General features: G+C 39.9%; 1 protein-coding gene across 5 annotated transcripts in view; it reads right to left on the bottom strand.

Annotated features, from left to right (window-relative positions):
• Positions 1 to 3,730: 3,730 nt before the first annotated feature.
• Positions 3,731 to 25,028, bottom strand: part of LOC149194089 (ASC1-like protein) — a 95,866-nt gene continuing 74,568 nt past the window's right edge. For all 5 annotated transcript variants that reach the window (XM_089405029.1, XM_089405030.1, XM_089405028.1 and 2 more), the window contains 2 exons: positions 4,242 to 4,426; positions 3,731 to 4,136 (listed from right to left, as the gene is read on the bottom strand). In XM_089405029.1, the coding sequence (XP_089261155.1) occupies positions 4,105 to 4,136; positions 4,242 to 4,426 (217 nt within the window). In that variant the 3' untranslated portion in view covers positions 3,731 to 4,104. The remainder of the gene's footprint in view (positions 4,137 to 4,241; positions 4,427 to 25,028) is intronic.

Raw genomic sequence — 25,028 nt, 5'->3', positions numbered from 1 at the left:
ATATGACAAGAGAAGGGGAATAATGTTATTGATAGTGGTGGCTGAGCAATGCATTCAGTGTCATCTATCTTATTCTTCTATCTTCTATCTTTAGGGTGGCAAGGTGGTGCAAGGCAGAGATTGGAGTCTCCTTCAGGTTGGAACCTGAGAACACTTCAGGGCAACAAGGTGGTGTTAGGATAGGTTGGAGCCTATGCAGGGTGTTGGAGCATCCTTTCAATTGAAGTTGATAAAACCAAGGTGTTGGAACGTCCTTCTAGCTGGAGCTGATAAATCAGGGCGTTGGAGCATCCTTTCAGTTAGAGCTGATAAATTAGGGGATTGGAGCCTCCTAGTTGCTAGAGAATCTCAGAAGTTGGAGCTTCCTATTGATGTAATCCTTAAGACCAATAGTAAAAGCGTTTAGTGTTTTTTCTCCCAGAAGGGTTTCTGCCTAAAAATATCTTCTGTATTGTCTTTGATGTTGTGCATTGTCTTTGATGTTGTTAAATGTTTATGTTTGATATGATGCTAATGTTAATTAATGCTCTATATATTAAAATTAACTAATTGAAGTGAAATATTGATTCACCCCCCTCTCAGTTTTTCCAACAACTTGCGGTCTGCGATCAACATCCTGCAATGTGCGGTCAATCGTGTGGTTGACCAATGATCAAATAGCCTTAGTCAAACAGATATTGAATCAACTTGGTCATCATCTAGTTAAACTCGGTCAAATTGTCCTCCTTTACACATGTAGTTGTCCTAGAAAGATAAATGAGAGAAGAAAACTTGCACTGTGTTGGTGGAGAAAATGAGATGTCATATTGTCTATTTATACTTGTCTAATGGGGTGAAATAATCCAAGGCGCACCCTTTTATTTGGCTAGGCCAACTTGTCACTCCAAAACTAAGTTTTGATTTTTCTAGGTTGACTTGGAGACCCCTTTTGCAATGTGGGAATACCTCCCGATGCTACAAAAAAATCAACACTTTTAACTACTTCGTTGTACTATAGAACAAAATGCACTAGCATAAAATCAAACCCTTTTCCTCTTAATGTCCCAGTTATAACAGAACCCAATAGCCAACTAGAGGTTAAATTTGACCCATTCAAACCTCAAGATGAGTTACAACTCGACTCTTCTAGAGTCTTTTTCATCATGATCTCATGACTAGCCCCTTTTCCACGAGTAATGGGATGACATGCCATCCTCTCGAATCATGGTGGACAAAATAGGAAGGCCAGCCTTTGGGTGGTATAACTTTTGCATACATACTCCCATTGAGGCAATTCTTGCATCATTAGAAAGGTATTAGTATGGAGATTATGGAAGCTGGGTCCATAGTAAGGTCTGGACCACAAAAAGTGGTCATTTAAGGCCTCAAAATAGATCCTTGATATTTTAACCCCAAATTTTCAAAACTAGGACCGCTGGTAAAAATAGCCGTGCAAGCTGATTCCTCTATTTTTTCCACTCTATAAGCATAGAGATGGATGAAAAATAATAGAAGGATCCAATCCAAATAATTGGCCTACACTTTAATAAAAGTAATATATTTGATTTTCTTACACATTATTTTTAGAATAAGAATAAACTTGAAGATGTCATGATAAAAGTCAAAACCTTCTTGTTACAAGGGGAGCTCCCAATGTGGCACAACATACAAGGGACAACGGTAACCATTCATACCATGGATGTTGAGCAATGATACCATCCAATGACCACCATGTGTTTTAACTCCAATAATCTAAGTGGATTAATGTTTTACGAGTTGCTATCATTATTCCACATGGTAGTGACTCACGTATGCCACCTATAATCATCTAATGTACATCACACCAAGGATGTTGGAAGGTGGCACCATCTTGTGACCATGTGGCATAACACCATTTTACATGGATTAATATCATATGGGTTGCCCATCATTCCACTTGGAAACTGCTAATGTATTCCACCTTCCATCATTAGTTGTACCCTTGACATTAACCCCTTTGCACATTGAACTGAGTTGGGACTCAGACCCAATGATATATATTCTCTTCCCTAAGATAGGTGTCATCCATTTGAAATTCGTGCTATTATTGTCCAGAATACCATAGCTGAAAATGGAACCTTATAGATGGATTAATACAATAACCACTTCACCAATGAACCAGGGCTTTGTTGATGATACACGCCATTATGAACAACGCAATGCTCGAACTTAATCAATTCGTATAAAGAGAATATTTTGAAATATTGAACAGGTAGTTTAGATGTAAAATGTTAGGAAAAATGTTTGTATAAGAGCTAAATAGGCTAAGATGATCCTTACCGAAAGGATTAGTTTGATGCTTTCTATCAATAGCCGTGGCAGTTGGGTTTGCAGGTTAACTAGATGGTGGGACATGTATAAAGGATAGGAGTAAATTAACAGACAAACTCTACCCTCTTTCCAATGAAAATTCTAGCTAAAATTTGGCTGGAATTTATACCAAGGATCTGTCTCCAGCATCTATATCAGGGTCCCTCTCTGAGGATTTGCACCCATTTTAATACCACTGTATTTATAAGTGGAATTTCCAATCAAGATCCATCTCCGGGGGCTTGAGCCCATTTGAAAATATCTTAGAACTTTGAATTTTCATAAAAAATGAATGGATCTGAGTGGAACAATAAATCACCAGAAATAAATTAAGTAACCAGAAAGCCTAGCTTGCAATCGACTACTATTAGGTATACAAGAAAAAAGTATGTATTTATCCAATTATAACTACATGAATAAAAGTTCATATTCATATTCAATACAAATTAAAATTTAAATGTCATGTTGACCTTTTGCATTTACGGGCATTGAAATATCATTTATTGTGATACCTTCAATATAATATTTTGATGGACAAGTGAACATACCAGATTGTTCACCTATTTAACACGAAACACAACATTTTTTCTATAAAACTTATAGACAAACAGGGCATCAGAAGGACACATCTCTTTCACTAGAGAAAAAGATGGCAGATTTTTTAATTATGTCAATGTATATTATTTTGAAGGCAGTCATTTCTGGGCAAGTCTACCAGCCTTCCTGTTTGCTCAAGACAGATCCTCTTTTTCAACAAAGGCTAGTCTAGCAGCCTTCCTGGTTGCTCAAGAAAGCTCTTCTTTTTCAATAGAGGCTAAGAACAGTCATAGTTAATTGAATGTTAGCCATCCTTGAAAAGATAGATTAGATGCTCAACCTAATGTCCAAGATTCATGTTCAGGTTACAACATCAAAGAAAGAAGTCGTGGGCTACACTGGAAATAAAACGCCCACTTTCGCACAGATTCCGATGCAATTTCTGCTATTCTCGTGGAAATCACGGTTCTACACTTGGTTTCACCACACCCCAAGGGGTTTTAGTGGCCTCCGAGTCAACCCAGATTCTAATACATACCTGAATCACGCGCAGTTGATCGGAACCACGAATTTTCGTTTTGCCGTATTCTAGCAATGGCTGCCAGGAAAAGGGGTGTTTTGTTGGCTGCTCAGACAACGCCCATAAATAGTATAATTGATTTCTCCTAGCTCGTTATCATCATCATAACCGATAAAAATCAACGCTTAAAATTAGTATTGGCGTTTTACAAATGCTGAGTATAGTGAAAATCCACCCGAAGGTATAGCTTTAAAGAGAGAAAATATCACATTATTCCCAACAATGGCAGACTGAATAACAGAAGATAATAACACTAAGTAAAAACATAAGAACGAGAGATCTGGATAGGAGAAAACCCATTGGAGCATTGACATGCAGAGCCATAAATGAATAAAATATAAAGTTACAACTATCCAGTGGCAATGTCTAATATGCATATCAACTTCTGCAACAAATGATCATACAGTTCACATCCAAGTCAAAAAACGCATGGTTGTGTTCCTCATCTGATCTGTTCCAATGGATAAAACGATGGATAATCATCAAATAAATAATGCAGCAAAAGCATTATCAACTTTCAGACAGTGGAAATTTAGGCAGCATGAAATCATGTTTCTCATCTAAAAGAACAGCAATGCTTTCCCAAAAGAGATGCAGTTGCACTTCTGCCATCTTCAGCTGAAATTTCTTTTGTCCAATTAAGTCATGTTTCTCCTCTTTCAATCATGTTTGTCGTCCTCATCTTCAGAATCTAAACCATCAAAAATAGTAAGTGTAAAGACCCCGTCCTATGGAACCTCTAGAAATGAAAGCTGCATTAAGAAAATTAAACTATATATTGAGTGGTATAAGAAACCTGATCTAACGTCTTCCCCAAGCTTGCCTCTTGCCTTGATCTGGTTAACAAGCATTCGATACATTAAAACCCACCAATAAATGTGGAGAACAAGCAAACAGTAAAGTAGTGTGTTGAAGACGTAGTAGTATATGGGTCCTTCTTTCTGATGCTTCTTTTTGTCCAATGTATGAACAACTTCATAACTGCAAATTCATCAAAAAATAAAAATGTTAATATTCAATATAAAGGTTGAGGTTCACAATAGATGCAATCGATAGCTCAGGTTTAGATGCATATGAAAAACAAGAGGTTCACTATAGGCTATAGATGCAATAAACAGCTCGAGTTTAGATGCATATGAAAGCGTAGCTCAAATTAAAATGTTCTCCCATTACATGGTAGTTACAGAAAGATACTACTCTGCATAGACTGTCATCCTCACATTCTACTAAGAGCAGGTAAAAGAGTTGGGTGGGGAACAGCATCCCTATTCATCTTATCATTGATGGTGTAATCGCTGAAAAAATGTAATCGCAGAGATAGGAGCAGCAACAGCGTACCACCACAGAGAAGAGAACCTCCGTCAATGAAAGTGAGTCATGATGATGAGACCTCTACAGGTCTTCTAGACACTAGAGACATAAGACAATAATTTGGCTCCCATACTACAAAAAACTGTTTTTATGCATCTAAACTGTTAATTCTTCCACCAGTCTAACTAGAAACTACCACCACTTACCATATGGTTTAAACCTCCTAGTCATCATAAATAATACTAGAAGCAGAATAATTTCTTGCCCAGTCACCTATAAAAAGAAAATAACTCGATTTGCATGCTTTTCCCAATTAGATCACACAATATTTACTACCAGTGTATCTGTTTGAATAGAGATTCCTGTCTCTGTCAGCAGATGTCTTCCTTTCAACCCTGTTGGCTCTTTAGACACAAAAGTTACTAGAGTTTGTCAAGACATATGCAGTCTGATATAAATTCTGCAGTTAACATCTTTCCGGAGATTTACTTCCAAGCATCATCAGTTGATTAGAAATTAAAAATGTTCCAAGAACCATCAGTTGATTAGAAATTAAAAATGTTCCAAGAACCATCAGTTGATTAGAAATTAAAAAAGTACCATTTAGAAATTTGTTTGTTCCATCCTTTATAGACTTCTGTTCCACCCCAAACATTTTAATCTATGTTGCACCAATTTCAGTAACAAAAGGGTGGACAAACAAACCATATCACAGGGGGAAGCTCCTATATAATGTCAAAAAATAGGAAAATAAGAAGTTTACGTAAGTGAAAACCCAAAACAAAGAAATGTTTTGAAAAAACAGTAATAAATATCATCACATGCAAACTGAACAATCACACACATACAATTTTAGAAACATAAGACATGTACCATTCTGAAATTTGTCTGCTCCATGTTGCACCAATTTTCAGGAAGGAACGGACAAACAAAACATATCCCAGGGGACAGCTCCAATATCTGAATCTGATTGTAGGTTAGAGTTTAGAGTAACTGTTTAAGCCTGATAATTCTTAATTTTTATTGTCAATGAGAAAAACGATTATTTGTTTACATGTGTGATTGTTCAGTTTACAAGTAAGCTTATTAATTATATTTTACTGGAAGGAGAAAATACTGTCAAAGCATTCTAAGTGACAGTATGCCATATACAGCAGTATGAAATTTTGAATTACAAAGTAATCTACATACATCAATGCAGAAAAATACTATAATTGACAGTTAATTGCCTTCAGTCTGGTACATGGGTTAAGATTTGGGTCAGCATTTGGAGTAGGTTAGTACATTTTTTTAATTAGTTCATCGAAAGGACTAAGGTTTACAAGTAGGCTAGTAGTTTTCTCTTTCTTGTCTCTTACAAACTAATATTTCAACTCCATCCCTTCAGACTTTTGTTATTCAGCTTGTAATTTTTGCATTTGTCCGCCTAATTTCCCTATGCATGCCCTAGCTGTCTTGCTAACTTATACAATTCTGGCAGCTTGACTTGGAATTACTAGAGATACATTTTCCCCCCCATGATTGCAGGCCACAAACTAAACAGTACACTCTTCCAAATCAGGGATCATGCCAGACTCAGGGATCACGATCCAAATCAATTGTTCCAATCAATAGTCATATCAGCCAATTGTTTCCACAACTGAGTATTTTCAATGCCATCTTTGACCCTAGGAAGGAAGTGTGCCCGGGAATTGCATGTTCTCATAACTTGTCATTTTATGTGTGTGTGTGTTGTGTAGGAATCCAGCAGAGGAATAGTATAAGCTTGTCTTGTCTCAGGACATCTTGTTGTAACCCAACCAAAAATCTAGTCAGCTTGTAGGAACTCCACATAATATTCCACCAAGGCAGCAGTAGCCTCTGGGTATTTCTTGTTTCATTCCTTCTGGTATGTAGGAGGAACTATTGAACAAATCACTCAGAGTTTGACAGCTTCACTTGCTTCACCTTGATGCCCCTCATCCAAGTGTCTCTAGTGCAATAGTCAAGGGTGGAACTAGATTCCATGGTTTACAATTACTTGCCTAACCTCAACTTTCTCACCTTTGTTATGAATATAATTTATATAAAAAATAATATAATTAATGTAAACAATAATAACCATAATAAGATTAACTAAATAGTCATTTGTAATGAAAAGGCACGTTTTAAAGACATGACCATTCATGAACATGCACTTGCCTAGGTATATAAACAAATGTCATTTGTAACATTCACATCATCTCATCAATTCTTTTATATAATATTCAATATACAATTACTCGTCCCTCAATGGATGTTCTTGTCTTCAAAGTATTCTGAAGATTATTGCTGCATATACGAACTTTGTTTGTTACAATTGGTATCAGAGCATTCCTTTGAGTATACGAACTTTGTTCGTTACATTGGTATCAGAGCATTCTTCTGAGTATACAAACTTAGTTCATTAGATTGGTATCGGAGCATTCCTCTGAGTATATGAGCTTAGTTCGTTCCAACCTCCAACAGCTCTCATCCAAACCACTATTGTCCTAACCTTTTACTCATTATTGCCATAATAGTAACTACTGACTGTTAGGCCTTATCCAAGGTTGGACTTGCTCCAGTTTGTTACATGTACTGATTCAGTTTTATCTCAAATTTGCAATATTGTCCCTCATCTTTTCCTAGGTGGCTACTTCCTTCTGCTTGATGGTCACTAGTAAAGCCTCCATATTTACTTTTGAAGCATCCAATGTTTCTAAGTGTTCCTCAACAATAGCATCTACTTCTCCATTCATATGTAGAACATATTACGAGACTTTATTTTCCCTCCCAGTGGTTGGCTTCTACGCATTCCAACACCACATTCCCCCCTACTACCTCCAAGAATTCTCAAGTTTTCACCATCAAGAACTTATTTCCTTATCTACTGATCAGTCACCTTAGCCACTTTTTGATGCTTATCTCTGGAAATAATTGTAGGAGGCCTAGCGTGTTGGAAATTGTAACTAGGTTTGGTCTACATAATTTTACATTATACTTGTATCTTTATGTATTTTATGTAAAAAGCAAAAGAAGAAAAAGAGAAAAATAAATTAATATTTCATTAGTTAAGCATGTTCTTCGTGCTTCTAGGATTTGTTGAGTCAAAGAGTCAAAGTCCTATTTTGACCTATTAAAAAGAAAAAGGAAAAATAATTTTTTGAAAATGTAATTTGGGAAAAATCACCTCAAGAAGTCAAGTTGGCCCTCCTGGATGTCAAGTCGGCTCAATGAATGGATGTGTCTTTTCGCAAACATAAGAACAACTATATATTGGTATACGTCCTCCACTCTAAGGGCAAGCAATTTCAGTGGTTTATGAAATGTGTTCTGAAGGCAAGAGAAAATGCAAAGTTCTCAGGCTATACATCTGAAAAGGAATGAGAGTTTTTCCTATGAAGAAAGATCTAAAATTTGCAAGCCTTCCTATGACAGATGATGATAAATGATGCAAACATTCTATAAAAGATAGTGTGAGCTTCTTGATGGCAGAATACCCGGGGTTTCTGTGGCATAAGAGCTGGAATTGATGCCTATTTTATGATTGAGATTGATGATATTTCCTGTGATTTGGAGGGTTTGACTTGGCTTCTTGAAGGTTGGGTTTGGGTCTTTGATTTCTCACTTTGGTCAAATTCTATAAGAAGAGATTTTCTGGGTTTTCCCTTTGGAGGGGTTTTTCCCTGGCTTGGAGCCTATATCTTGTGTTCATTGTCCTTGTGATCTCCGTGCTTACATTTTCGTAATTATTTGAAGAAAAAAAGCGTTAAAAGAAATATTAAGCCAACAAATTCACAAATAATTACCATGCTAGGAGAAATCAACCTTATTCATAAGCACATTGATTTCTCAACATGGTATCAAAGCAAAGGTTTGAAGAAGGAGGCCTGAAGTTCACCTTTTATTCGCATTTTTGAAGAAGACCTATCATTGTTGTTAAAGTCATCAAGTCTGCAACATCCAAGGGGACCGAAATTTATACTCCCAGTTCATGGCATCACATATACATGGCTCGCATGCTCTCTGTATTATAACTCGCAGTCTGTTCTATGGCTCGTTCTCTTAGATCTATGACCCCCATTTATACATGATCACACCTTTTATGGCTTGTTGTATCACTCTGTGGCTCATATAAGAACAAGCAACTCGCTCTAAGAAGCCTGCACATACTACATGGTCTTGAATCTATAATCTATGGCATCTGCATTATATGATTCGTATGTCAATTGTAGCTTACACTCTTACCTTGTGGCTCAGTGGCTCAATATTCATGTAGGTCACATGTAGATCTGAGACTCACATATCTATTGTATCTCTAAGGTTCAATTATAGTTTTATAGATTGCAATTATGAGCTCGCATTCTTTGTTTCCTATTGGTGGGTCGCTCAACTATATATCTTTGTGGCATCATATTTTGTTTCGATATACTTTGGCTCATATTAAACATCACATATGTCTCTATGAGGGTATTGTTATTCTCTATGGTTCGTTGGCATACTTTATAGTGTGGCATCATGGCAATGCATCTTACATCGCAACAGTAACATTGACACAGTGGCGTATTCTCTTAGTATCTCACTTCCTCTATTCACACACAATGGTTCGCTTTCTCTGTTCACATTGTTTATGGCTCAACGCTTCTGTCTGTGGTTTATTACAATTAGTGTGGCTCGCTTCACATATTACAGTGGCACGCACTTAGGTTTCTGAGCTCACATATGTTACAATATGGCACCGCTTGATTACATACAACATTGTGGCATCGCTTGTTGGGTGTCTCATATTCAACATTATGATACCTCTTCCATCCATATAGTGTTTGTGATTGGCATCGTACTCTTATATTGATTGGCAGTGCAATACAAGTTCCAGTGACACTCACGCAGATGTGTCTTGTTACCGCTCAAACTAGCAAGGAGCCTAAAAGGGACTCCTAAAGGGACAACTGCTAGACCAAGGGAAACAATGGAGACTTAGCCCACTGTCACCTCAGCTAAGACTCCCTACTCTTTACGGACTTTCACCGATGGGAGGAGACCTGATATATGGAAAGTCACTTGTGAACGATGAATCAACAAATGGATGTGAAGTGACCTTGATGATCCTTTTCCTAGAAGGAGGTTAAGAATGGAGTTTGCTTGCTCTTCAAGCAAGGTACACAACTTTCCAGGAGGAGGAGGTGAGGATTTAAGGGCTAGGTTTAAGGAATATGTCTCGTAAAAGAGTTTCCCAATCCCTAAAATGCTTATTGAACTTGGTTTCCCAAGTGGTTCTTGAAGAATTAGCTTTTCAAAGGTGTGGGACCACACGGGACTAAGTGGACCCAGCTTAGGTTTAGGGGAGAGATTTTAGCAACCAATGAGGATCTTAACCCAGACAAGGGAAGGGAAAGGATCAAAACAAGAATTTCCACTTAAAAGTATCAAATTGTTCCTATGAGGTACTAGCCAAGGGAACACCAGGGAAAAGTTTGATCTTAGAGTTAGGGCTTGGGGTATCTCACAATCCCACCATCAGCATTTCTTCAAATTTGGAGGAGACCTTGAGGACACATCAATGCAATAGAGGCTAAGAGATCAAACCTTTCCTGTGGCTACTGTGTCAGGAAAGTGATGCCCTAGGTGGCCCAACGTGGCTAGACCTAGAAAGAGGGGAAAAAGGTAAAGAAAAAGGTTTAAAGTGATCACCTTATGGTGGACCAGTGCCTCATTCCCCTTCGGGATATGGAGTCAGGAAGAATTATGAAGAAGGATCTCGTTTCTAGCTCAAGGAGGCTCTAAGGGAAACTTCGTCCAATGTTAGGGCAGAAAAAGAAAGTGACCTTAAAGCATTTATACTTCACTTGCAGATGAAGATGGCTTATCAAGATAACTTCGATCTCTAGGACAATTCGTTCAACAAACATGGCCCATACATAGAGATATGCTATATAGAAACATAATTCCACAATGAAGCAGTAAATGCATGCAACAATTAGCCCTAAAATAACGAAAATCCCATGATCAATGTATGTGACAAAGTAAAATAAAATAGCATCAAAGTTGTACTTACATGTAAGAGAATATATCCAACCATCAATGCATTTGCCGAAAATCCAATCCAAACATCAAAATTCATCCATGCTCCAATTTGTCCTCCATGAAAGAAATGCGAAATTCTCAAGAGAGAATGATCAAATCCAAAGTGATGATACAAATAGATTCATGTCTCTCCTATTTATACACTCATTAGGAGTTCGAATTACCTAATTTGAGCCTACATTAGCTTATCAACTAAAATAATGTGAAAATAACTATCTAAAGAAATGCGAAATTCTCAAGAGAGAATGATCCAATCCAAAGTGATGATACAAATAGATTCATGTCTCTCCTATTTATACACTCATTAGGAGTTCAAATTACCTAATTTCAGCCTACATTATCTTATCAACTAAAATACTGTGAAAATAACTATCTATTGGTGACAAGCCCACCGAACTAGCTCATAAATAAAGTAATAAGCCTCTCAAGAGGTCAAATAATCAATGATGCATGTCGTTAGGCTCTCTAAGAGGCCTAATGAAGTCCATAAGTGCCAAATGATGAGTTAGACACTTCCAAAAGTAATGGACAAGGGGTTGGCCCTTTGTTCTCCACATAATAAACTTGTGGTGCTCCTAATGGTTGAGAGGGCACACAAGTGACCTCATGGGTTTCCAAGTAAGTCGAAAATGCTTGTAGACCATCTGTTAGGGCTCAGATGATGGTGTAAGTGATGCCACATCAACATACATGTCCTGGGTCATCTATCAAGTGCATGGTATAACTTTGGGACTGGCTGGGCAAAAGTGAATCGGGTGCATCTTGGCAAAAGTGAACCAGGTGCATCTTCCTTGTCCAACAGGTGAATCTCGAGCAATTTGTGAACATCTCTAGGGATCCACGGAGTGTTATCTACAACTGTGGAGACCCATGGCTCTCAACACACACCCTACATGTGCCAATGTAGCCCTCTGGAGGGTTAGGATCCTGTGTAGGGAGACCAAACCCAAGATGGAGATCACTTGCAATCCCGCATAAGATCCAATGCGTCGCCTAACTTTTGAGTACAACAATTCATCAAGCAAATCGAGTGAAAGAGCTTACAAACCATGGACCACAAGTGGGGACTTCATAATGGCCTGCCCTTCCATAATGGGTTTTGGCATGTGCTAATATATCCAAGCTCCAAATGGGGTTAACCAAGTATCCCATTAGGTGGTTTTTACTTCGAAAGGGGATAATATGTCTAAGGTACATCCTTTAAAAGGTGGTGGCATGTGGTAAAGAGATGAACGAAGTAGGGAATGAAAAGGGCAGCTCTGGGCCACATGCTAGAGAACAAGGGTAGCTAGTAAAAAGGAAATCGACACTTGGGTATATAATGTATAGGAAGGCACAATCGTGATACATGAGGTGCCCCGACCTTGATTTTTCGACCCTTCTTTATATACCTTTTTCCTTTTATGATTTTTCTTTAATTAATTGCTCGGAGCTCAAGGGGTAAGAGCATGATGTGTAAAATATAACAATGGATACCCCCTTTTAAGGTAGGGCAGTTCATTGCCCCCTAGGGGTTGGGACAATCATGGGTTCCTATATGATGAAAGAGGCTCATAAAACCTGTAGGAACCAGGGTGATGGCCATGACGATGGGATAGAGTTCATGTCTTGGATTTTTCCCAAGTGCTAAATGTGTTTGTCCCGACCATATTTTGCATTTTGTGGTGAATTTCTTGTTGAGTGTGGGCAATTATGCCTTTACTTTTCTTTTTCGTTGCATCAACCTCCAAGGCATCATTCCAGGCCCGACCCAAGGTGTGGGCAAGGGGAAGGGGAGAACTAGCCCTATGTGGACCCAGTGGAGGATTGTGGACCAAGGTCGGAGAAATGATGAATGGGGCAATAATGAGTGGGAAGGGGGCAATATATGTGGATGAGGGAATGGGACCACGCAACCAAAATCATGGTTTCCCATGAAATACCATCCCTAAATCCAAATGGTCAGTAAAAAAGATCCCACAGGACTAGAATCCAAGGTTAATAGCCAAAAGGGATCTAGGGGACAAGAGCACAAACCTAGCCCATTCTTTCCTTTGAATCCCCCCATTAATCCATGCCCAGAAGTGTCCATGATAAGAAAACTACAATACTCAATTACCAAATAACAAGGCATACCTTTGGGTTCGAGAGGCCCACCTTCAAACATATGATCATGGCAAATGGGTGAGGGACCACATGGTTGGCTCAGGTGGTGAAGAAATGACACAACGAGCTAGTTGGTGGCTGCAAGGAGCTGCTAGCTGCCAGTTGAGGACCATCTTGGAGAACTTTTTCCTCCTAGGGATATCACCAACAAAATGATGGGTAACATTTGGCTCCAAATGGAATGTGATCTCTCGAAAAAGTGGACGAAGCTACTCGAATGACAAGTCACGAGAACTCCAACAATCTCTTGGTTACTGTAGACCTGTTACCTGCACACATAATAGATGAAAGCACAAGGGGAGCATGCTTTCGCGGTGTCTCATGATCGCAGATGCTTAATGTTAGGCCATCAAATCAACAGAAAAATAAAATATGCAAATTTTAATTTAAATGCATCTAATCTACCATGAGAAATATCATATGACGTTAGTTCTAATGCAAAATCAACATGTGATGCATCCTACTCTAACATGCATAACGTACAATGTCAAGAGCTAAGTATAATCATAGACCCAATGCAACCAACATGTCAATTGATCAATAAAAGAATGCATGCTTCCATGATTATTTTTGCAGTGGACCTTGTTGCACTCAAATTGTCAAAGTTCCAAGGAAGCAAAAGTACCATCTTTTTTCAACAAGGATCGGATCACATATCAGCAGTCCATGTGTCATGGTCATCCCATTCTGCAAGTTATATATTGTAAATGATCTGAGTAAAACCTTGAGTCTATGTAACAACCTAGGTAAGCCTATAATTTGACGACGAATTCCATCCTAGGAAGTTTTTTTAACCTCACTGATTACTTGTGTTTTTCGACACGGCTAATCAAGAGATTCCCTCCAGCTTAAACCCCCAAAGTTAGGGTGAAATTTATTGTTGAATTATTAGGTGAGTCCTAGTGTTTTATTCAAGTATGATGTAAAAGTGGTTTGAAAATAATTTAAGCTAATTGGCTAAATTATTTTATTACAGATCACTTGGTTTACTAGATCATATTGAGTCGCAGATGGGTTATGTGCCTTGAGGGTCTAAGACGAATTTGTATTCCCTCTTTGAGTGTTGTAAATAAAAAATCATATGTATTAGAGGGTTGGAAAAATAATTAATCCCCTCATGGGTAAATTAATTAATTTTTATGACAAATGAAATTAAATCCTAAGCCAGAAAATTAATTAATTAGAGTAAAAATTAAATTATCTAAGAAAATAAATTCTCCAAATGAAAAAATTCGTGGGTCTTGAAAGAATCAATTTTTAAAGGTCTTCCAACAAGGGAATATTGTTTTTCTCAAGAAAATTTGGACCCTTGGACCTTGGTGGTTAAATCAAAGTCAAATTTTTGAGGAAATTGTTGAAAAGCGTAACTAGGTTTGGTCTTCATATTGACATGTTATTATGATTTTATGTAATGAGATGTAAAGAAGAGAAATAAAATTATTGTATTGCTTGCTTCATGGGTTTCATGAGCAAGATATTTTACTTTTGAGTCAAGACTCACATTGAGAATCTTTAGGAATTATTTGTCATCTAGTCATAAAATAAGAGTCATTGTCATGTAATGAAGTCATGTTACACTTTGTATAAGGTCAAACTTGTCTATGTAAAGTATCCTTCAAGACCTTATCACTTATCCTCTTCAAGTCGGCCTACAACAAAGGAAGAACTTGCTAGAAGAAGTCGGCCTACCTACTTGAGATCATGTCGGCCTAAGGGACATTAGAAGAAGTGCATAAGTAGCCTCACTTAGAGGCGAGCAACTCGACAAGCATTCGATCAAGAGAAGTGCGAAGAAGAGGCCTAAAAAGCAAAAGTGTGAAGGAGAGACTCTTTTGGGCATAGCGAAGGAGAGATTCTTTTGGTTATAGCGAAGGAGAGATTCTTTTGGGTATAGCAAAGAAGAGATTCTTTTTGGGTATAACGAAGGAAGGTTTCTTCTGCGGTCAACGAAGGAAGGATTCTTCTGGGGTTACTTGTTTTGGTTGCAAAATAAGAAGGACCAAAGGCATCAAGAGAAGATCAAAGGAGAACTTATTGCTGCATTAAGGTAATGTTTGAGTGGTTATAGAATCTCGCATAAGGAGGCCGAAGAGAAGCAGTATAGGTCTTAAAGAGACTAGGGTTTCTGTTCTAGGGTAAACCTAAGAGACCGATATTCTCTAGAGGAGACTAGTGAGAGCCTAGAGACAGAGATTCTCTAGGGGAAGTCGAGAAGTAGCAGTGTGAAGGATAGAGACCAAGTTTCTCTAGAGGAAGTCGAGAAGAGCAGTTCGATATCAAGAAGGAAGTCGAGACAAGGAAGAGGCAGAGCTTCAAGGTTAATGACAAGGTTCTTGGGAGGATACTTGTGTCAAGGGTCTTTGTCATCGTCTTGGTACTCATCAATTGAAGATCTATAAGAAGAATTTTAATTGGATTTTCCTCTCAAGAGGTGAGAGGTTTTGGCCCTAGCTAACAAGCCTACATATTGTGTCACTTGTCTTTTATTGCGTATATTGGTAATTGTCTTGATGAAAAGAACACAATAATGATAAAAGAATAGAAGACTATAAGCTAACAAGTAAAAGTATATCACAAGCAATTATCAAGCAGAGAAATCTTTTAACTCTTCATGCCCTAGATTTCTCAACATGGTATCAGAGCTTAGGTGCTGAAGTCAAGAAGGGGCATTCAATCAAGAAGACATCAAGCCTCAAAGAAGGATCGAGGGCTACCAAGGTCAAGACCTTCAAAACCCTAGATCGAAGGAATCTACACTAGCAAGAGTCTTGAAATCATCTTCAAGAAAGAAGGAAGACTAAAACACTCAAGAAGGATCGTAAATCAAGCTCTCCCACATCAATCTCTTAAGAAGCAAATCCTCATTAACATCAAGATTAAGGAGGAAGCAAGCATCAATTTCTCAAGTAAGTCTATGATTATATCTGATAGTAACAAAATGTCTTTTTGCAAGGAAATCAATAAATTGATTGGGGCCGCAAATTTCCTTGCATGGAAGAAAAGGACAAACCTAAATCTTATTGAGAATGAGGTCATTTATCACATCAAGGGGCCAATAATCCAACCTCCAAAGGAAGATATTCAAGCACATGCTAGATTCATGAAGGGAGAAGTGAGAGCCCAGAGGATTCTTATAAAATCTATAAAAGACTCTAATCCCATATGTATCAATGTTGGAGACTACAAAAGCTATATATGACAAATTGGTAGAGTTGTTTTCTATAAGTATTGCAGGAGAAGTAATTTTGTTAAGGCAAGAACTCTACAAACTAAAGATGTCCAAGGAAGATGGAATAGCCTCATACTTCATGAGGATATCAGAAATTCGAGATCAACTACAAGGGCTAGGAGAAGTCATGTCTGATGGAGAGATGACCACAATGGTACTAAATGCACTACAAGAAGAATGGGGTAACTTCACTTCAAGTTTATATGTGAAGAAAGAGACTACTCCATTTCAAGACCTATGGTCACTCTATAAGATCGAAGAAACCGAACTGAAGGCGAATGTTAATGTAGGACCAAATGAGCAGAATCAAGCATATGTTGCTATGATGAGAAAAAAACGAAAATTTGGAAAGTTTGTTCCTCAAAAGAAAAAGAAGAACATAGCTAAGGTAAGATGCTATGGTTGTCAGGAACTTGGGCACTATAGAAGAGATTGTCCTAATCGTAATAAGCACAAGAGGGATAGGGAAGAAGCCCATATTACCGAGGAAGTGAAAGAACCTGAGACAAAGAAGCCTAAGAAGGAAGAAGTAGAAGATCTATATTGTGACTGAGATGATCTTCTTCACTAGAAGGTACTTTGCCCTAATCTAGAGAGCAGAAAGCCGGAAAAGTCGGAAAAGTCGAAAATGCCGGAAAAGCCGGAAAAGCCGAAATTGCCGGAAATGACGGAACTGCCGGAAAAGCCGGAAAAGCTGGAACTGCGGGAAAAGCCGGAAATGCCGAAACTGCTAGAATTTCCGGAAAAGCCGGAACTGCCGAGATTGTCGGGACTGCCGGAACTACCGGGAACAACCAGAACTGTTAGAACTGTCGGGAACTGCCGAAACAGCGGGAGTATTTGTCTCCGAAGGAGAGCAGCATGCAAGGGACAACTAACTAACATTGGGACAGTTGTATGGTACTTAGCAGCAAATACACCAAGCATGCAATGTTACAGCTAGCATGCAAGGGACAACTAGCATGCAACAACAAGCATGCTAAAGACAACAAGCATGCTAGGGACAACAAGCAAGCAAGGGGCAACAAGCAAGCAAGGTGCAACCAACACATAGGTCAGGATGGCAACATGGTGCAACAATGGCACATAATGCAATACAGTGATGGGTACAGTCATGATTAATGAAGCGTGATGAAGACAATGCTGAGGTGAAGACAATGCCCAAGAAAGAGTGAAAGAGCAATCACCGAAGACAGTTGGGAAAGGACAAAAGGATTAGTGGATTCCTCATCCCTCTTCAAATTCACCAAGGGTGTAGTCGAAGCAGAGAATATTATCAGAATGGCGCAGCGGAATATGGCCTACCTAAAGATCACTTCATTAGAAGACCGGATCTCAGGGTGGAAGGAAAGGCAGATAACTAGTTCAGCCATTATGCGAAGGAGTGTCCGAATGGCAGGGACACATCACTTGATGATGATAACAATCATTCCTGGGACATCTTCAATGATCAAAGAAATGACAGGTAATGCAAGGCTGCAAGGAAATGGTCGACTCTTCATAGAAAGCAAGGAACCCCAGGTATGAAGAATCAAATGTTGTTTCTGATAAGATAAAGAAGCGTTATCTTGTATTGGCCCTCTCCTTCAGATTCTTTGGGAATCTGCTTATAGATTGTAGTGCTTCAAGGCACTTCCTCGGATAGATGGGTGCACTCTCTAATTTGGTAGAGATGGAAACAATCGTGGGATTATACTTGGAGCCGATGCCACCTATCCTGAAAAGGGTGTAGGGAATGTTAACTCTCAATTGAATAAGGGTAACTCGATTCATTTACAGAATCTCTTTTATGTACCTGATCGCAAGAAGAACATGGTGTCCATCTCGGAAATGGAAGTCAAAGGTTTCAGGGTAGCATTCATCGATGGAAAGGTACGTGTTAAAAAACTAATTTTCAAAGATGCTTTTTCTCATAGGTTCAGGGTTGGCAATTTGTATCAAGTTGCAGGATGGTCCATTGGGAATCATGTCAATTGACATATCGCATCCATAGCACCGGAGGTCTACCTATGGGGCCCTACCTGATGTGAGTCAAATGGTGATACGGATGTCTGAATTCAAGTAGAGCATGAAGGTACATGTCTGAGATGTATCGAAGAAAAATCTTATAAGGGGACCATTCCCCTCGGGTCCATAGGTTTGGAACAACCCGAGGAGTTTGAGATTCATGATCGGGAATCTCATGTATACAGGTGGAAGAAAGCCCTCTATGGCTTGAAGCAAAACACCCCAGGCATATTATGAGAGGATTGATAGCTGTCTGATGAAGCTGAGATTCACTAGGAGTGAAACCGATCCAAACCATTACCCGAAGGTTGTGGATGATAGACCTCTCATACTGGCACCTTATGAGGACGACCTATTTCTGACAGGTGCAGACCCTCTCATTTGCAGAAGTAAGAGGGAGTTGGATTCCGGATGTGGAATGATAAATTGCAAGCCTGTGACTATCTTGAGGATCTTAACTTTCAGAAGTTGTTTGGTAGTGATGTTGGACAAGATTTGGGAAATGCCTCTGAGTTTCATAAACTCATTCGCGTTGATGTTCTTGGTGAACTTTTGTCCGAACATATGTTTCGCAGTTAGCATGGTGAGCTCATATTTGGTTGAGCCTCACTAGATTAGTGCCAAGAATCTTCTGAGATATCTTCGGGGCACAATCTCTCATGGATTGAGATACACTGCCGGAAATATGAAATTGCATGATTATTTGAATGTTGACTGGGCAGGCAGTGTGGAGGATCACTAGAGCACTTCTCAGCGCTGGTTCTCTTTGGATTCTGCTTCGATATCATGGATGAGCAGGAAGCAGAAGTCGGTTGCTATAAGCATTGTCGAGACCGAATACATAACTACGAGTATGATCTCGTGTGAAGTTGCATGGTTGCAGAAGCTCTTAAGTGAGTTGTTTGTACACATGATGAATACCACTATGATTCTCTGTGACAACCAGTGTTTTTAAAACCGGAACCGGTGACCGGACCGGTCCACCTAATGAACCGGTTTACCGACCGGAACCGGTCTAACCGGGACTGGTTTGGTCTAAACGAACCGGTTTTAGAAAAATACATTAAATAATTATTTTTTAATGAAAAAAACTATTTTTAAGATTTAAAAGCATGATTCCAAGCCAATAGAGACAAAATATGCAAAGATTGCTCATTTATATACCATGTAAAGGTGAATATATCAAAATGGCACCGAGTGCAATACATATCATCGACAAAATACATAAGCAATGAGGCTCTAAACCACTAAGAAGATACTAATATCACAAGTAAATTTCATCTAAGGAAAATGTTAGGTTTAATATGTTGCCCTAACCATTTTCCAACATGGTATCAAAGCTATGGTTTGTATCCTTGGTAGCTGGAAATATCACTATTTCATCTGTAGCTTGATCATTTGGAGATCAAGTATAACAAGACTAGCAAGAAGCTTATACAAAAGAAGAGAACCAAATGACAGACAAAAAGTCTGCACCTAAATTAAAATAGGTCTGCATAGAGGTCCAAAGTCTGAGGTGTTTCAGAGACACGAGAATCATAGAGGTTCAAAGTTTGGTGTATTTCAGAGACCCAAGAATCACAAAGATCCAAAGTCCGGAGTATTACAGAAACCCAAGAATCACAGTAACTTCGTATAGAAGTCCAAAAATTGTAGGCCTAATAACATTGCAGAGGTACAAAATCTTCCTTGGTTAATAGAGGTCCGAAACTATAATGATACTAAAGAAGGTCTGAAGATTTCAGTGGATTACAAAGGTGTGAATTACAATGGTATTTCAATTTTCCTGAACTGCAGTGATATTTTAAGAACTTAGAAAATTGTAGTAAGGTTTGAGAGATGAAGTATCTAGAACATGTATCATTCCTATTGATAAAGTCATGAAAATCATAACCCCTAAACCACTAAACCACTAAACAACTGCGTTTTTGTCATGTTTCAGTGGGCTGTCCATAAACCGGCCGGTTTAGGACGGAACCGGCCGGTTGGATACAAACCGGCCGGTTTTGACCGGTTAGGGCCATATTTTGGGCACAGGACAGAGCTGACCGGGTTTATTAGGCCGGTTCGGACCGGCCAGCTATCTAACCGGCCGGTTTGACCGGTAACCGGTTTTTGTGGCCAGTTTTTAAAACTATGGTGACAACTAGAGGGGGAATTCGATTATTCAGGAATCCTGTATTCAATGATTGCTCCAGTAGATAGACATCAGATACTGCCTTATCTACGATATGGTAAGTCGATGAGCAAGGAGGCTCTATCACATTGAGACTGATGTACAGGTCGCAAACATTTTGTCAAAGCTCTGGGGAAAGGACAAATCTGTGACTTTCCCGAACGACTTGGAGTCGTTGAGAGACCTTCTTATAAGGGTCCTGCATATTGCATGCATTGAGCTCTGGGAGCTCTGGGGGGCTTGGGGTACTTACTGGAGCAACGTACGACCACAGGGCGACTCACCCTCCCCTTGTGGTGCGCTATGAACAGGATCATTAGTTCTTCTGTGGGTCGAGATGATTAGTTCTCTCGTGGAAACTGTGGAACATGATGACTAGTTCTCCTGTGGGTCGGGATGATTAGTTCTCCCATTGCAACTGTGGAACAAGATGATTAGTTCTCCTGTGGGCCAAGATGATTTGTTCTCCATGGCGACTGTGGAACAGAATGATTAGTTCTCCTGTGGACCAAGATGATTTGTTCTCCATGGCGACTGTGGAACAGGACGATTAGTTCTCCTGTGGGCCAGGATGAATAGTTCTCCGTGGCATCCACTGACAGGATGATTCGTTCTCCTATGGACATGATGATTAGTTCCCCTGTCGAGGCATCCTACCCATGCAGTCTGGGACTCATGGGAAGTACCTCTCATTTGATCAATGAGCAGGGAAATGACGATAAGGACCATAGTAGTGCTATCGATGGACACATCATTGTATCTACCGTACTCCCTATGCTAGGATGACCTCCATTGATTTGGGATCAATGAAACTGATCTGGGATCAATATGAGTGGTTTGAGACACTCTCTTGTGATATTGATCTGGGATCAATAAAACTGACTTCGAGTCAGTAAGAGTGATGTGACACACACTCTTCAGATGAAACTGACTTCGGGTCAGTAGAGAATGGTATGAGACATTCTCGATCAATTCTTCTTCATGGTTCAGCAGAGCAGAGCTCAGCAAATCAAAGCAAAGCAGAGCTCAACAAATCAGAGCTTAGCAGATTAGAGCAGAGAAGAGCAGTGCACTGATGGCAGAGATAGTACATTCGGACATATGGATCAACGGACGGAGTTCTCAATAGTTGAGAGGGAGTGTTAAAATTGGAAACTAGGGCCAAACTCCATGTGGGTCATCTTATTTATGGCAGCTGATATTTTTCTTGGATCCTTCTCATCGAGAGGTGTAGGATTGATCTAAAGATCATCTGATTCCGATAAGTATTCATGGAGTTATGAATTTATTTGCATTATAAGACAATTCGTCAAGGTCGGCCAGCAACCAAATAAACCCCACATGTGCTCAACATTTTAGTATAAATAGAGGTGGCCTTCAAGTCATTTCAACACACTTGGGATCTCTTCCTCTCTCTACTTGTCTTTGGGTTTTAGTAGAAGGAGAGATCCTAAGGAATAACGTTGCCCTGATCCAGAGGGCAGAAAGCCGGAACTACTGGAAAAGTCGGAACTGCCGGAAAAACCAGAAATGACAGAAAAGTCGGAAATGTCGGAAAAGCCAAAACTGCCAGAAAAGCCGAAACTGTCGGAAAAGTTAGAAAAGCTGGAAAAGTTGGCACTGCCGGAAAAGATGGAACTGTCGGGAAATCCGGAAATGCCAGAAAATCTGGAAAAGCCGGAAATGCTGGAAAAGCCGGAACTGCCAGAAAAGCCGGAAAAGCCAGAAAAGTCAGAAATGCCGGAACTGCCGAAAAAGCTGGAACCACCGGAAAAGTCGGGACTGCCAGAACTGCCTGGAAAAACCGGAATTGCCGAAACTGTCAAGAATAGTCGGAACTGCCAGAACTGCCAGGAACTGCTGAAACAGCCGGAACATCTGTCTCCAAAGGAGAGCAACATGCAAGGGACAACTAACTAACATTGGGACAGTTGTATGATACTTAGCAGCAAATACACCAAGCATGCTAGGGGCAACAAGCAAGCAAGGGACAACTAGCATGCAACAACAAGCATGCTAGGGGCAACAAGCAAGCAAGGGACAACAAGCAAGCAAGGTGCAGCCAACACATAGGTCAAGATGGCAACATGGTGCAGCAATGGCACATAATGTAGTATAGTGATGGGTACAGTCATGATTAATGAAGCGTGATGAGATGCAGCATAGTGATGATGGGTGCAACATGGTGCAGCACGGTGAGGTGCAGCATGATGACGAAATGCAGCACAACGATAGGTGAAGTAGTCACCTTGGAGAATTAGTTGAAGCAGCATGTCTTCAACTGATCTCATGTATCATCTTAGAGATGATCTATGCTCTTATCTAGATAAGTCAAAGTGTTGACTTTTGTTGTAAATGTACTATCTCTCTCTCTCTACTGAACTATTGAAGAACATATAAGAAGAATTGATCAAGGGTTTCCCCACATTGGGGTTTGTCCCTGGCTAGCGCCACATCTTGTGTCCTCTTGTCTTTTGCGATTTATGTTTATGTTCTATCTGCAGTTTACTTTAACGCTGATGTGATTGCTAATCTGGAAAAGATATGGAGCTAACTCTAAAAATTGAAATAAATTGCTCTAAGCATAGAACATACCTAAAAGTAACACAGGCAACAGACAAATCCCCAGAGGGATTGGGCAGGGCAGGCTAGGGGGCAAAGATTTTCAAGTAAGGTCTCTTTCTGAGTGAGTCGACAGAGAGGTAAGACTTCTAGATCGAAGTTTGCCAGTGTCAGAGGGAGCAACGCAAAAGCTTCAACACAGAGGTGGTTTCTGGTGTGACGCAGTTTTTTGCAGCAATTCTGGGGCAGAAAAGCGTCATAAGGAAGAAGAGAGACGTTGTTGAGGGAATTCTTCCTTAGAGGACTTCCAGCCAAGAAGTTTGAGTTCTCATTTGTTGAGTAGCAGCAAGGGGCAGCAGATCTACTAACTCCAGCAGGGAGTGTGTAGGCCAGCCCAATGCTGCGCAGAGAAAGAGGAAGTAGTTTGATAGTTTTGTTGGCAAAGATGGCAGCTAGTAGGTTATGAGATCATGATCGGTTTGATGGTGCATCCAACTATGTGATCTAGAAGTCAAGGATGTCATGCCTTCTGGATGAAAATTTTCTCAAGACCTACATCGACAGTGTGGTAGTTGTATCCACAGATCCAAATCCGCTCAAAAATTACAGAGGAGAGATGGCGAAGGCCAAGCGCATGATCCTCGACGAAGTGAATGATCATGTAGTATGTCACATCTCTGGCAAAGGGACTGCCAAGGAGATGTGGGATGCCTTGTCCACGCTATATCAGGGATCTTCCAAGCAGCGGAAAATGTACTTGGAGTAGAAGATGATATCCACGCAAATGCAGAAGGGGGAACGCATTGATCTGTTCCTTGCAAAGCTTCAGGAAACCCGAGACGAGTTGGCAGTTGTGGGGTCAACACCTCAGCCTATCGAGATGGTGAGGCTAGCCCTGAATTTAATGTCAGAAGAGTGGCAAGTATTTGTCTAGAGCATCTTAGGCAGGGAGAAATTGCCAGATTGGGAAGGAATGTGGGCTGCTCTTCAACAAGAAGAGATGAGGAGGGACTTCATCAAGTGTAAACTTAATAGTAGCAGCAACAGCGGGACGAAGCCCAAGGAGGAGGATGAGAATGCAGCCCTCGCATCTAAGGGGCAACAGGAGCAGCGAAAGAAGAAGAAGGACATCTCGAAGATCAAATGCTTCCAGTGTGGTGAACTTGGTCACTATGCTACACAGCGTCCTCTCAAGAAGAAGGACAAGGACAAGAAGCATGATCTGAAGGTTGCATCCGCACAGATTGAGGAGAAGTTTGCCATGGTTGCCCAGAGGTGGGGTGATATAGAACTGTAGTTTGCAAGAACTACAGATGGGCAGGATCCTTGAGGAGTCCACCTCTTGGATCAATACCTTACTACGGGAGCCTAGATCAAAAGTAGAAGGATGGACTAGTGTCACTTGATGCAGAGGAGTGTCGGAGTGACAGTTGTAGTGGCTAGTAGTGCCAAAGTTTGAGCAGCGCAAAACTAGAGTTGGCACAGAGCAGAGTCAACATCAACGCAGAGGCTTCAGATGGTCAACGCAAAGACTAGCAGTAGTCAAAACTCTAGCAACAGATGCATCATACTGAACACATGTTCAGTAATTTTGGATGCTTTTCCATCATTGATGCAATAGCAACAGCAGTTGGAGAAGGTTGCAATGTTGGCAGTGGTAGTGCCAGCAGCAACATGGATGCAAAATTTGAGAGGGAGTTGCAGTACAGATGCAGTGTTGGCAGTGGCAGTGTCAGCTATAGTACAGGTGCAACATACGCACAGTAGTTGGTGGGTAGCAATGTCAGATATCAGCAACACAGAGGGATATGTTATAAAGCAGTGGTGATGCTGCAACAGGTTGCATTACTAGAGCACATTCCACGCTAAGAGGGAGTGTTGATTTCTGGTAGCATCAGATGTGCTCTAAGCCTCAAAATTTGCAGGGAGGCTTGGACACATGTATTCCACAATACCCAGAAATCGTTTTGGGAAATTCCACCCGAAATCAGTTTTATTAAAATAATTAATTATTTTTAATGGGTACCTATGTCTAAACTTAGGGGATTAAAATAATTAAAATATATTAA

The sequence above is a fragment of the Pinus tabuliformis genome, chromosome 2_2 (genome assembly GCF_031772625.1).
Source record: "Pinus tabuliformis cultivar Carrire ecotype Pingquan chromosome 2_2, CPIR1, whole genome shotgun sequence".
Lineage (NCBI taxonomy): Eukaryota > Viridiplantae > Streptophyta > Pinopsida > Pinales > Pinaceae > Pinus > Pinus tabuliformis.
Note: the sequence above shows the minus strand (reverse complement) of the source record. Positions and strands in the feature narration are given on the sequence as shown.